Source organism: Maylandia zebra, linkage group LG1, assembly GCF_041146795.1.
Source record: "Maylandia zebra isolate NMK-2024a linkage group LG1, Mzebra_GT3a, whole genome shotgun sequence".
Classification (NCBI taxonomy): domain Eukaryota; kingdom Metazoa; phylum Chordata; class Actinopteri; order Cichliformes; family Cichlidae; genus Maylandia; species Maylandia zebra.
Window position 1 is genome coordinate 18,655,718 of NC_135167.1, and position 15,033 is coordinate 18,670,750.

Below are 15,033 nucleotides of genomic sequence, written 5' to 3' on the forward strand. Positions count from 1 at the left end.
TCCGGGCCTTTTTAAGTCTCAGGCAAAATTAGATTCTGGGGCCACCCAGCAGAAAAGCATAAAGTTGCATGTTTTGTGTTTTTGCCTTTTGATATCCTGATGTAAATCCACAAAAACATGAATTAAACAATGACACCCGCAGGGACGAACATTATAAACAAACGTGCATGCATACACTTTCAATTACATCCTGAAGTAGCCTGCTGATTTTTATTTATTTATTTGTAGGAAGTCACTAAACAGAGATCTGTTTCCCAGTCTCGTTGTACAAGTTAATGGTTTCTAATGTGAAACAAGGGAAATATTGGATTAATAACAATAATAATGACGCTGATACAGTTTTTAGGCCTTTATCTATCTAGAGCGCGGCGTTGTCAGAGAAAAGCTAATTACACTTTCTTTTTTCTCACTTTTTTCCCTGTGGTGTTGAAAGTGGTATCGCGTATGGAGTATTTTCCTGATTTTTGGTATCAAGTTTTTAAATTCTAGTATCATGACCACTAGCTAATATTAAATACTTGCACAGCTCAAAAAGACTTGATTGCTGACAGTTGGTTGCTGTTATCGGACAGCAGGCCCTACTTCTGTGGGTTTCATATTAACAACAGACCAAGCTGCAAATGTTAAGTCGTCTTTTAATTTTATTTCTTAAAGAGTAACACCTGTAAAGCTGGAAATTATTCCTGATTGTTCCACAGTTCACTGTAAAAATTAGAATTTGGTGTATGTTCTGTATGTCATTGTTTTGAATTTTTTATAATAGGTGATTAAACTGACAGGGGCCAATATTGTAGGCTTTGACTTGACCCCAGTTAGCGAGCTCCCCAGAGATGACCTCATCAGATGGCTGATTAGATAGACATCCTTGGTTTGACGGGATGATGCTGAACAGTCGCAGCCACCTCTGGGACCCTGGGCTTTGTGTTTATCTTTGTTTGGGTGGCTGAAATTTACCACTGACATTAGAGGCTGCAGATAATGGAACAGGCAAACAATCCAGAGGCCTGACCTCTTTCATCTGTGAGGAGAACAAGGAGTTAAAAGGACTAAGAGCACAAAAATAATGCACAGATTAAAGTCATTACTCACATTCTGGCCTGTTGTAAATTATTCATGTAAGCCTTGCGTGAGTGTACGGCATTAATGCAAACCTTGATTTGAGATCGCTGGGAGACTCAAGAACACAGCCTGTCAACAATCACTAAGTTTGTTATTTAGAGACCATCTAAGGGTGGCTGCTGTGACCTGGAAAAGACATCACTGAACCACAGGATTCTGCTGTAGGTCAGAGGTAATGTGTGATGCGTGTATTACTGAGGGATAAATGAGATCAGTGTAACGACCATAGATGGCGACTATTCAGGTTTCTGAAGGTGTGCCGGTCAGCTTGCTTCTAAGGCAAAGGAAGTTTATTCAGCTCGGAAGTATTGGAGCATCTTGAAGCGTTCAAGGACCCAGAGAAATCAATCATCCTCATAATGTTGGTGTTGGTGTTTAAAATTGAACATGTGCAGACACAATATGTGCAGGTGTAAATGTTTGCTCACCTCTGCCCATCAGCTGCAGCAGACTGCCAAAGAATGAACACTAGGTTTGCATTTTTGTACGTCTGGTTCTCTTGTGTCAAAGCTTCTTGTTCAATGCCTAAAAATAAGGTCTGCTGTAATAAGAAGCTTTAGTCACTCTCACATTTTGTTCTACAACAAATATGCAAGCAAATACCCATGTTTTACTATTCAGGTTATAACTGTGCTGCTAATTTGTGGAGATTATCATGCAGAATTAAATGTTTAAGAATCGAACACTTATATGTCACACTAAAAGCCTATAGAAAAAAAAATATCCCATTGCTTTTTTGGCGAGGGAGCCAGGGTGATGCTAACATTCAGGTTGGCCTACAACAAAAGTCATCCCTGCAGCACTCCGGAGGGATGAATGAGCTTTTCGTCATGCAGTCTAAAATACAAAAGAGCCATTTAAGGGATGGTTTTGCAGCGTAGAAAGACACCCTGTAAGTCTTCTTTTCCTGCAAAATTCTGGCTGGCCAGAGGATCATATAAAGATCTTTTGGGGTAGCTCTGCGATCCTCCATAATTATCCTACATAATTAGTTAGTGGATAGAAAGTCAGTCTCCAACTCACTGGACCGCTGCGTCATCCTGTTTATTCCTTTTTTTGATAGTCTTTATTAGATAGGAGCAGTAGAGGAAGGCAGGAAATGAGGGGAAATGGAGCAAGGAAATTACATGCAGTAAAGGTGCAGCTTCATCTGTTCGAATTTCACCAAATCTCAGTCGATATTCTCCTGTGGGAGACGATAATCTTATCTTATTTTAAACTGAAAGATCTGACCAGAAGTGGTGATTTCTGTCTCTGCTGCGTTGATGCTTCCAGGATGTTAATTGATTAGCTTTCTTGTGGTCTTCACCGGCTCTGCTGTCTGCCGTTGACGAGATAAGTTACACCTTTAAGATGCCCAGCACTTCTAGTGAGCACTGTCCTACTTGTGTCACGGCCAATCAGGGGTTTGCTTTGCTCAGTGAACAGTGCTGTTATTTATTTGTTTGGCGACATCATCTGTAACTAGAATCAAAATCATGTGAAAAATTAAGTTGGTAGATTCAAAATAGTGATTCTGGGCTTCCACTGGGTCATATCTGTACCCCGGATGAAGTGACCTTCTAGATCCTTCCAGAACAAATGAATGAGTCCCCGTGAAGGTAATGAAACTAATCCTTTGAAGGATTACATCCTCACCGTTTAACCACAGAAGCCTTCATTCTCTATGCCCCAGTCTCGCTCTGTCTTATTCAGTTCTTTCAATCTCTTCTATTCTCTTCTGGTTTACACATTTTTCACATTTATTCTACAGTGTAAAGTAAAAGTGTAAGCAGCAGGAGAAAAAGTCAAAAAAGGAAGCTTTCTTTCAGGAGATAATGTTATTAGGTTGTTTTTAGTTTCCCTGCCATATGGTTTTAGACAGATGTCCAAACAGCACAAATGTGTTATGTAAATTTTTAAAATTCCTTTTATTTCTGTTAGCTCGGAGAATAAAATAAATATGGTTAGAAGCTTTGTGTTATCATTTCCTGCCATCAGGTTTTTAGTCCAAGTGCCTAATTATTGAAATGTGTGCACTCTTCTTGTAAATATGATTGAAAACATAAGGGTGCTTTTTTTATTTTTTTCATTCTTGCTGATGAGTCCATGAGTCGTGTCACTTGTATTAAATTGCAGTGTGTAATGTGGACATTCAGTATTTGTAAAACAGCTTTTGAGACCAGCAGTCACATGCAACAAGCACAAAATCCACAAAAAGTAAAATAAATAAAACCTTGTGTTTTATTTTTGTTCTTCTTTTGAAGCCTATTATTAGGCTTAACTTGAAATTTCAAACATGTGCCATCCGTCCCAGAACATACTTTTTCCCCTCCTTAATGTCTGTTATGAAGAGGTCAAATAGATTTGCAGCAAAACAGCAAACAGGTGTCCCATCCCAGCACTTTTTTACATTTCATGCAAAAAGGAGGTCTCTACTTTCACTTCCCTGAACTCTTCAAGCGGAAAACACAAAGAAGTCAGGATTAACGATGTGGCATCTCATGGGAAAAAGAAATTTAACCCTTTTTAAAAATGAGTTTATAGTTTAAGATCGGATGGATCCAAAGTCAGTCTCTCTTACTTATAACTGTAGGTGAGGGTTTTTTTCCTCAAATGTTTTTATAGGCTAATGTTTTATAGGCTAATCTTACAAAAAACATCTTACGTGAACTAGTGGGACACGTGAACATATAGCTCCTAAATCAACCAAAAGGTGCTGCTGTGCTGTGTTCTTGTACAGCATCTGTCTTGTCCTCTCCTTTTTGTCAGAACATCTAAATTTCCATCAAAAGCATCTCTGCTTCTGCTCTCATACAGAAGAATTCAGGATCCGGCCTCACATGACAAAACTGTGATTGAATGGATCTGCATGAGTAGTGTTCACAGTCTTAACAGCTTTTCCTCGTGTGTGTGTGTTTCTTCTCCGGGTATGGAGATAAATAATGCAGACAGGCCTCAGTGCTGTCAACCCCAAGTTTCATTTTTGTCTCTCCTCTTCATGCACCCCTACAAAAATCAGTGCCACTCATCTTATTGTTCATACACGTTCGTGTTTAATCTGTCCCCTTCATCCACTTACACTCTGATGCCTTTAACAGTATCAACTAAAGCCTGCAGCTGGCTTTGAAGCATCAATTTCCTAAACAGGTTCAGTAACTCACTTCTTTGCTCTGACTTTTTATACTTTCCTCATATGCAATTCATTGATGCAGCATAATGTATATTGTTAGTTTTATCTTCATATTTTAATGAGATTTCTCCTGCAGTACAGTGTGCTTGTATTGCCGAGAAATTTAATTTTTATAACTGGACTCAATTATACAAGCTCACTGCTCTGTAGCGTACGCAGAGGTTATAGTTAAATATAAACATGCAAGCTGTCATACAGTAACTGAGACTTTACAGAGATCATTATTTAATTATTTAATCCTTTTTTAGACATCAAGTGTGCAGTGAATAGGTTTTTGCATTTTCTTTTATAGTTTGTGATAAAATGAACAAAAATACTTTAATAGACTTTAATATGTAAAGAAAACGAATCTCTTGAGCACTATGTAAGCAAAAAAAAATTTTAGTAAGTAAGTTTAAATTCATTTATTTAAAAAAAACTTAAAATACATATAAATAGGGCTAATGAGCCTGTTTTGGGTAATCCCCCATCTGCTGTTTGTTTGGATCCAGGTCAGCTAACTTTAGAAATTAGCATCACGCTGCCAGAGTCTATAAAAATATTAACCATCACTATCATTGCCAGTGTTACTACTGTCTGGGTAATGCGGGTTTAATGGTCCATGATAATAAAAAATGGTCTTTTGATTTAATGCACAGAAACACTGAATTTTGAGTCTCCATTCATGATAAAGCCAGGAGTTTGGGAGGGAGAAGGTTTGAATCCCCTCATGCGCCCCGCACTCAGCCCTCCCTAATTAGAACCAGAGCTTCTTACAGGAAGCAATCTTCCTGCCCGATGACATCACCGCTAAATCCATGCGTGAGTTGGGGGGTGACCTCAGCCTGTGGATTTGCTCGGGGTTTTTCAACACCCAAACAAATCCCAAGAAAAGCACCTTGTGATGACTTGAGTGTCTTTAGAGAGGATCGCGTGAACAGGTGGGCGGAGCTGAACCTTCACCTCCCAGCTCAACAGTGACGATTTCCAGCAATATCAAGCCTGTGAACTGTGAGTCACGGTCATTCATACGTTATAAATTAATGAACTCTTTTAGGCATTTTCTCTCCTTCAGAGTCAGTAGTGAGAGAAATTAGTTTGATGTATCCTGAATCAGCCAGAACTGGTGTGTGTGTCTGTGCCCATTTGTCCCTGCTTTCATGTGTTTTCCTCGCAACACTGCGATGTGTGTCTGGACTTGTTTTAAGATCTCTTCAAACACTTCTATCATGACCATTTTCCTTAAAGCATCAACTTGAAACAGTGCCAGATTTAAAGGGGTAACAACATGCAAAGCCAGTGTTTTGGATGAGTTTAAAAGGACCTCTGAGAAGAAAGGGGGATAAATAATAACAGTACTAAAAGCAAAAGCATAATAAAGGCCTAGTTTTCTTAAGGAAGTGGAAGCTTTCATCTTTCTATAACAGTAATGTTCTCAATGAGTCTACAGGCCTGTGTTTAGTCGAGCAAGCTTCGAGTGGCACACATGAAAGGCTCCAGTCAGGCTGTCCAGACCGGTCTCTTGCTAGAATATGGTATCTATTCTCGCCTCCTCCCCTCCTTTCTTCTTCTTCTTCTTTCCTTTACCCCCCCACCCCCCACCCCTCCTTCTCCTCCCCCGTGATAAAGGTAATGGGGAGCTGTGTGGCTTGCAGTGACAGTAAACCATGGTAAAATGGCTGTCAATGTTTTGCTCCCACCCACCCACCCACCCCTTTAGTTCTCCCCCGTCTGAGGCCCCCAGGGTTTAGGAAATGGAGCATTATTTTCCTGTTTCGACGTCACAAGCCAACCCCTCTGCAGCTGTTGCATGCTTTACAACTCTGTGTTTACAGGGGCTCCAGCTAAAGGTCCCCCTGCGCTAACACCCAAACTCTCACATTTCATAAATCAGCCGTTGTATTGCTGGCTGGATTTTGGATTCATGGATTTAAAAAAAAAAATTCTTGCAATGTTGAGCCGTCACTCTCTCCACTCTAATGACTCCTTGTTGGTGTGCAAACCATGTGTGGGAACAGGTAAAATGAGCTTCCAGATGGCTTTGCTCTTCCAAAAGCCATAATTCACCTCACTGCCTATAGACTCATTTAATCATCACAAAAACAAAAAGATTAGACGCCCGGGATTAAAACGTGTGGAAGAGAACAGGCTCGCCGCACTTATTTAAAGCCCTCATTTGATCGCCTTTGAATTACACACAATAAAACCCTGCTTAGAACAAAATTATTTTAGTTCCAGTTTGTCGGGGTTCCCCTGCAGAAAATCTGCATTTTTCTATGCCTGGAATTAAAACATTTTTTTCTCCTCTCTTTCTAAATCCGCTCACACATTTGTTTTCCGTCCCACCCACTTCCCTTTATCTTTTCTATACCCACCTCCCCATCGACTCCCTTCCCCCCTCCTCGTCCTCTTCGCCTCAGCACTTAGAGGCTTAAGGGAGGGATGTACCACACGAGCCACTCCCTTCTTACAGCCACCCCTTCCCACAGTGTGGAATGGTACAATCCTGCTTTGCATAAGTTTCCTCTGAGTGGGTCTGTGTGTGTGTGTGAAGGCCAGTACTGAAAGAATTATTAGTCCCTTTTGAACGGTTTGGATGTATGTCTAGAGAGAAAGCTAGCGTGCCGCTGTACTATACCTTTATCACTTAAATTGTTAAAGCTATAATGTATTGCGCCTACCCTGTCCCTGGAATGGGCAGTAACTCTTTAATGTATTACTACAACGGAAAATCGGTGAGTAGTCTCTCTGGGAATGTGTGTGTGTCTGAGACAGAAGGGAGCTGTATAAAGTGTGGTTGCCTGTGTGTGTATGTATACGAGTGTATCCCTTTGACTGTCAGTCTGATTTTATGTGAAGTTTTTGCACTTATTGGTTTGAACTTTTAAAGCACTTTGTTCGCCTCCTTGCATGCAAGTGCAAGCGTCCGATGCTCCTCTGCCTCATTTTCCACTGCATCAGTTAAAGCTGTCACACAGTGCAATTAAAACAAGTGACTCAAACCTGCTTTGTACCACGTACAAGTAAATATTCCAGGTTAGACATATTTTAAAAAAGGAGGTTTTGCCCTTTTTTTGCCAAAGCATTTTCCTCTCATGCAGAGAATGAAGCAGAGCAGCAGAAAGTTTTTTGCAGTCTTGAATTATTTTTACTGGCTGCTCGCTTCAACTCCGAGACTGGGTTGAAATAATAGCAAGTGGGAGTCTGGGAATGATTAAGGGAAAGAGGCTGCCTGTTGAGGTTAGACTTTCCTGTTTGCAGATTGAGCTCCAAGCACCAGTGTTGCTGTTATTCCATCTGTTTTTAATCACTTTAGCATTCTTGACGCCACAGGGAGCCTAATGTGATTTCTGAACTTTTCTGTAATGACTTCTTTGATTTTTGTTACTCTAAAAAGCTTTTCTCTGTGACTGCTTTTGTGTCAATACATACGTTAATTAAAGTGTGCTGCCCTCAGAACTTTGGAGTTTCCATAGTTTGTGTTTGTGTGTGTGTGTGTGTGTGTGTGTGTGTGTGTGTGTGTGTGTGTGTGTGTGTGTGTGTGTGTGTGTGTGTGTGTGTGTGTGTGTGTGTGTGTGTGGACTTGTAGGTGTAAAGACGAGCTATGCTTGAGGTGTTTTACTGTAAAAATCTAGTGGACTGATGAGTCTGTTCAAGGGCAGTCTAACAACGGGTGAAGTAGCTCTGCAGTGCATTTCAGTAATCCTTAAGTAATGATCCTGTCATAAGCAAATTACGCAGACAGATTTCCACCTGTCACTGCACGTGTTGTTTTTGCTGTTAGATAAAAAGGGCATTTGAAAGAGAAATGAAGAGGTTAGCTTTTTTATGGCATTGTATTTAAAAGGTCATGTTACTCATGCTTGTGTTTCAGCTTTCCTCATAACCCATTACGGCATTTCCCTTTTTGTTCTCGCTGCACAAAAGATGACTTTGATCTTTTTCATATTAAGTATTAACAGGCTTGTGTTACATTTGGTGATGGGGAGAAAATTGATAGCATGTGGACAGAATGGGCAAACTTTTATGATCAAAAGCACTTGTTAAATAACCACCAACAACTTTCTTTTCTTTCTTTTTTTTTCTGTTTTGCTTGCAAGGAAAAAGAAGGATGGTGCTCATTCTTTGCACCAACTTCATCCACATTAATTTGTTATAATGCAGAGTTGCATAGCAGGCTCACCATCTGGAGCACTGGGAGAATTCACAGTGGGCCATTGGCTTGTGAGTTGGTGGCACGGTACCAATACAGATGGAGCAGCTCACTGAGCTTTCTTCCGTTGCCTATTAGTGGAAAAGAAAAAATTGAAGTGAAAGCCCTGCAGCGATTTTTTTTTAGACCCCTTTTTGTTGTTGTTGTTGTTGTTGCTGTTCTGGTGGTGGTTGTTGTTTTGCTTCACAGAAAGCTGTCCTTCACAAGTGGAAGGACATAAAATTAGACCAGAAAATAGCAAAAACGCTAATGTCACAACATGTTTTCTTTAAAGTGCCACATGCCTGTTGTTGTTGTTGTTTTTGTGGTGCAACAGGTTGGATCCTGCTTTCTAGAAGCCTACATGGCGCATGTGTTTTCTGCACTGCAGTATGCATGCTTGACTAAATATCCAGGACAAAGTCAGAGTATTTGCATAAATTGTACGGCATACTGTGATTAGTCAGCAAAGTTGTGTTGATGCCAAAACCAAATTTTTGTGACATTACTGACTGGAAGGTATTTTTGTGCTTCTTGACGTTACATTTGGATGTAAGATTTAGCTGTTTAGCAGTTTATATGTTTTTATTAGATATGATATAATAGAATAAACATTATTAGTCTCTTCAGATCTATCCATCTCCTTCAGTTGCTTTCTTTGCTTTCTTCTAGTCAAGAATTCAATTCTTTGAGGGCATTTAATGTTTATATTTCACTTAAATGTGAATTCACTGAAATTTTTATTTCTTCACATGCTCATGTAAGCGTTTGGCTTCCACTGCTAACTCTTACAACATCAAAACGTCGTGCCACTAAAAGTTGGTCTTTGTGTTGGCTCAGTGTCACGGTTTTATGCATAAAAATACTGAAGCTTTTATTTTCCAAAAAACATTGGCAGATATCGCACACAAATGTCGAACAACGCCCCTCTAAGAGAGGAGACTGAGCTCAGCTTTAGTTTGAAGAGGCATCGATTCTTTCTAAGCCCTGTAAGTGTTTAAGATTTGGACTTGAAACAAAATGCCCCAGAGAGTTGGTTCGATTCCAAGTAAAGACATACCATATAAAACAGGACAAGCCATTAAGAGTGTGTTTGAACTCTTCTCTTTGAGGTTTTTGGCAATTAGACAGACTGATTCTTTCCTTACTTTTATTTATTTTTACATTTCCCTTCCCTTCCTGTTATTCTGTGATGTCCTTTGTGGTCGTCGACAGATTTTCTTTCAGCCTTTGATATTTTGATCGGTAAGGCGTGAACTTCAAACACAGGTACCGCAAGGCTGGGAGGCACATGGGAAGGTGTGGAGGATATATTCACCAAAATCAAGCTTCATAGATTATCATTAACTAAAAGTCATTGTTTTCTTTCATAATTTATGATTCATATTCAAATAATTAGTTGTAAATAAAAAAAGGTGCCACTGTAAGATTTGTCTTTTGTGTTGATTTTATTTAAGAAATAACGGCTGGTGCTCAAATAGCCAGTATAGGCGTGTGCTGGTGTGCTGATCCGTGTGAGTGACGGCTTTTAATTAATGGCCTTGTAAAAGGAAACCCAGGCGGGCCCTCTCCTCCATAGGCCTGGCGGAATGAGGCACCCGGTGTTTGGGATGGTTTATTAATGCTTTGACTGGTTAGCCCAGGGTAAAAAGGACAATTAGCATTATCCGCTGCCATATGCTGCCCATTGAGCGTCTGACAGAGGCGAAAGACAAAGCCCGGGTTCCCGTGTGAGGCTAACCTGAGATCTCTCTGGAACTTACTATCAACCCTGGTCACATGTGTAAGCCAGAAGACCCATGAGGGTTGCACCCCTCCCAGAGCACTTTAATTACACACCCAGACAACAGCGTGCGGGAGACCTGCTCACTCAGCAGAGTCTCGCTTAAGCTGCATTTTGATGTGATGTTCACGTGTATGTGCGAGCGTTTCAGCGCGAACACTTTGTTTGCCGTGCATATTTTCCATCAGCACCCCGTCATAAAAGAACTTAAGTAAGTAAACAACCTTTGTGGTCGTCATCACGTCCACGTGCATTAGGAACCAATTTGGAGGAGTGAGCTGTCAACATCTGAGTGTGAAATGAGGCCATTAAACGGCAGGTTTATCTTGCTGAGTGGGGACACAAGCTGGAAATGTGCAGGTGGAATCGAGCTGGCAGGTCTGGCTCTGATTAGTGTTACACGACAGTGGGGTCATCCAGTCCTGTCTGTGGGAGGGAGAATTTGTCCAAAACTTTTTCTCCCTGTTTCCCTCCTTTATGCTCTGCCTCGCTCCCTCGACCTCCATCTGGAGTGGATGAAGTCAGAGACCACATCACTGGTGTTTGGACTCCAGTCTTTTTGATCTCACCGCCCAGATTGGCACACACTCACAGCTGTACAACAGCGTGCTCATTGTGTCTCCTTTCCCCCGCTAGCTTGCAGGTAGAAGTATAAAGAAAGCAAAGCAGGCTCTTTTTGTAGCGCTTATTTGATTTCTGCCTCTCTGGGAATGCTGCAATTTGCCAGGCATTTAGTCTATGCATGTAAGCGGGTGTCATTATACTTCCATTAGAGGTTGAGTTGATCTGAAATGCAAATACTTCTGATAATCCACTCCCCCCGTCATGAGCTTGATTGCTTGCTAGTCATTAGAATGTGTGTATTTATAGTTGTAGGGCTGTTTCTGCAGTGGATGTGTGCGTGTGAGATCACATACTTGTATAGACCCTAATATGATTGTGCTTTGCATTTTTAGGAAGCGTGTTTACTTCACAGAAACTGATATAAGAGAGCTGAATGAGTTTGAACACCCTCATACCGTGTGACAGTCTTGGTGTTTCGGTTTCTTCTAATGACGATCATGTTCTCCTGGCAGGTGTACGCACCATCTCCAAACTCAGAAGACTTCAACAGAGATTCACCTTCGTACTCTTCTCCAAAACCCTCCAGCAGTATGTTTGCAAGCACTTTCTTCGGTAGGTTCAAAGCAAAGTCTCCATGTTTTGGATAGAATTACCATCTACTGCTTATTTTTTTAATACCCTTTTATTACACTGGTGTGTGTTGAGTTTGTGCACGATTAACCAGCAAGTATGAGAAGGATTAAACGCACTACTGTATATTCCATTCATGCTCATTTCTCATTATTTAGAAGGATAAGCAGGATAAGACCAAGTGAGCATTTCTGGGTTTTGGGTTTTTTTGCAATCCCAGCCATTGACCTCTGAGAAACACAGCTAATGTCAAGAAATCTAGCAGCCACCTCATCTCACCAACTCATAAACAAGGACAAACGTCATATTTAACAGCATAAACCAGATGAGTGCATTCTTTCGACTGTTTAAACTCCCATTAAGTCACAAAAACTTTGAGAACCTCTGGCCTAAATTAAAGTCAGTGTGGTATGTTTTCATCAAGTTATCACCTAGAACCTCAGTTTGTTCCATTAGTTTGCATTTTTATTTTTGTTTTCAGTTCATTTTAGTTTCCTGAGTGGGTTTGCTCTTTTCAGTTTTGTTTTTATTAGTTTCAGTAGTATTTTGAATTTATTGTTATTATAATGTGGGTGGCTTGTGTCAGAGATCAGATGTTCAATAGAAATTTAACACTTTATGTCATGCGTCACGAAAAAACCTGGTGTTTGTTAGGTTAACGCATTTGGCCAGACTGACAAAAAATAAAGTGAAAGAAAATTGCCTGATTTTGTTTATTTCAGTCAATTTTCTAAGCTCACAATGTATTTCAGATGACTGAAGTATTTTGTTTACACCTAGTTTTAGTTTTTTGTTTAGTTTTGTTAACAGTTATAACCTTGGCGGTTATCGTGAGCTCCAAAACCACTGAACCAAACATCTGTTTATATTTAATTTTGTAGTTTATATGTTGCACACACACACACACACACACACACACACACACACACACACACACACACAAACACAAACGTCTTCTTGTTGCTCTTTAGCGTTTGTGTTATCTCAGCTGTGTTCAAGACAAGGATCGTGTTTCAGTCCCGAGAGGGAAAAAAACCTAAAAAGTGCTCTTTGGATGACCCCCAAGTTTTAAGGGTAAAGTTAGGGGGTTAGCCGTCTGTCTAACATGTTGTTTCCTTCAGTTCTAATCCATTGTGTGCTAAAGTGATATGTTTATTGGTTTTAGATGGTACCCACAGTTCGTCTGACCCGTGGAATTCGTCCAATGGCATCAGTCAGCCCGGCTACGGGGGAATACTCGCAGGATCTTCATCTCACATGCCACAGTCAGGAAACTACAGCAGCCTGCACTCACACGACCGTTTGGTAAGCTTCACAGCTCGGCCGGCGGCACTTAGGCTTTATGAATAAGTGATAGATGATTGCTAGTAAGTTTCTGTTTTGCCCTCACGTTTACATGAACGATCCAGTGTGTATTGTTGAACACGCAGGGCAAATAAATTCTGTTGAAGCCCTGGTTTTTGCTCTGCTCTCCCATAGCGCATCTTCCTCAGTTGGAGGGATCTGTGTGTGTCTTAAGTTGTTGTCTGGTTATTATCAGTGAAGACACCGCTGACCCTCTTTGTGTCAGCGTTTGATCTTTTTTCGTCCGCCTGCCTGCTTCACTTGGCAGGGCATCACAGGGAGGCTGCAGATGCTGCCTGCCCTCTCTTTATCTCTGTCCCTCCCCCGCTACACGAACTTTTACTGCGTGACAGCCTGGAAGACGTCAAAGGGCATTTTTAATTTCAAGAATAAATAAATAAGCTCTTTCTTTCTTTCTGTCTCACACAAACACATTTATGATTGAAAATAACACTTTTCTCTCTTCCCGATTTTCCAGAATTACCCCGCACACTCAGTCTCTCCAGACATCAATGCCAGTCTTCCTCCCATGTCCAGCTTCCACAGAAGCAACACCAGCACTTCACCATTCGTCACTGCGGCACACACCCCGTCCGTCACCTCGGCCGATGGGATCATGGGTACGTTCTTGTGTTAACAGTTCAGCTACCTGCTCAGGTTGGCTAATTACTGACACCGCAGTGTAATCATAGCTGAATGTTCATTCTGTGAAGGCACTGAGTCATGCAGGGGGACAGCTGCTTTGTGCACTGTAACCGCTCCACATTTGTCTGAGTTTGCGATTACAAAGCTTCGCTCTGTGTTTTTGTAGCTGCTGCAAATCGGGGGACTGCCACTGGAAGCTCGCAGACTGGAGACGCACTGGGCAAGGCTTTAGCCTCGGTGAGTTACGCTGTTATGTCTATGATGGAAAACGTTGCCTATCAATACTAAGTATTTTCCGAGTAGCGTCAGTGTTGCTTAAGGCATTTTGGTCAAGTTCAAAGAAGTTTTTGCATTTCTAGTCAAGTGTGAAACTCATGTCTGACTTCTTTAAGCCCTCGAGCTCAAATGGTTTTGATTTTTCTGCAAATCAAAGTAAAAATACCCCCCCCCCCCCCCCCCCCCCCCCCCCCCTTTTTATTTATTTAAAAAAAAATTTTTTTTAGTGTTTTGTCTCCAAAGAAGGTGACCTCCATAATCATGCAGGGAATTAAATGCTATACTGACCGCTGATTAAAACAGCCCAGAGGACAAGTTTATAGTTGTTTTTTTGTCTTTTGTTTTTTTGGCCTAAGCCTGGATAATTGTGGGCTTAAACTAAGAGTATTCAAGAAAGGCAACTGTACATTAAAAAATACTCCTAAAGCCAATGGATTACACTTCAGGGACATCCTGTAATGGTTCAGTCCTTTAGGTTGTTTATAGTGTTATGTGTCCGAAGTGGACTCACAGATAAACGTCACTATTTGAATTGCATGATGAAAATGATGACGTACATGTGCATTTATGTAAACGTTTTTGTGACACAACAGACACTTTTTATCCTAAACCCTTCCCTTGTTTCCTCAGCAACAATATTTGCTGTTTCCATTTACGCACTGGATGTATTTTTGCTTTGGATTTCAAACCTATGATCCTCGATATTTCAGCTAAATTTTCAAATGGTGTTTAACATGTTGCACAAACATGAAAGCAGCGTTTTAATTTTACACACAGCACGAGCTGTTCGTGTAAGAGGAATATTTCTTAGGAGTGTGAATCCAAAATATGAGAATTTGGGCATGGTAATAACAAATTAAGTCCTTTATATTTGCAGACTCAATTCTATTAGCATGACAAAGCTGGAGTGAAATGGACACGGTTGGACTAGGGTGGGGGTGGGTGCATGGATCAGGGGTGCACAGGGGAGTTTATAACTGCTGTGGCTCAACTCCATGGGCCCCCCTTTGTAGAGCTTTTGTTCTCGGCCCTTTTAAATTGGCCGTGCTTATTGGCCCAATGCCGCCTGCGGGAGCGTAACTGATGATGAGGCGGAGCTTCATTTATTCCAGTAAAATGAGCCATGTTTCACTTTGAATGCAGCGTTATTAGCCGGTGAGTGAAAAGAATAGAAAGTCATATATTGTCGGGTCAGAAGTCACGGTTGTAAACAGCTGTCGAGAAACTAAGAAAAATTTGGAGATTTGTCTTGAGTTTTATTGGTTTCCAACGCAGAGATAACCGCGCTATTAATCCTCCTTAGTTTTTCACTGAATTGCATGTCTGGGA

General features: G+C 40.9%; 1 protein-coding gene across 9 annotated transcripts in view; it reads left to right on the forward strand.

Annotated features, from left to right (window-relative positions):
- The window catches only part of tcf12 (transcription factor 12), an 83,830-nt gene that overhangs the window by 53,322 nt on the left and 15,475 nt on the right, over nucleotides 1-15,033 (forward strand). For 6 of the 9 annotated variants that reach the window (XM_004543071.3, XM_004543073.3, XM_004543072.3 and 3 more), the window contains 4 exons: nucleotides 11,322-11,421; nucleotides 12,605-12,744; nucleotides 13,262-13,403; nucleotides 13,595-13,665. In XM_004543071.3, coding sequence (XP_004543128.2) covers nucleotides 11,322-11,421; nucleotides 12,605-12,744; nucleotides 13,262-13,403; nucleotides 13,595-13,665 — 453 coding nt within the window. Of the gene's footprint in view, nucleotides 1-6,765; nucleotides 7,006-11,321; nucleotides 11,422-12,604; nucleotides 12,745-13,261; nucleotides 13,404-13,594; nucleotides 13,666-15,033 lie in introns of those variants that run through there. The other 3 variants (XM_012917003.5, XM_012917004.5, XM_012917005.5) reach the window with 3 other exon arrangements.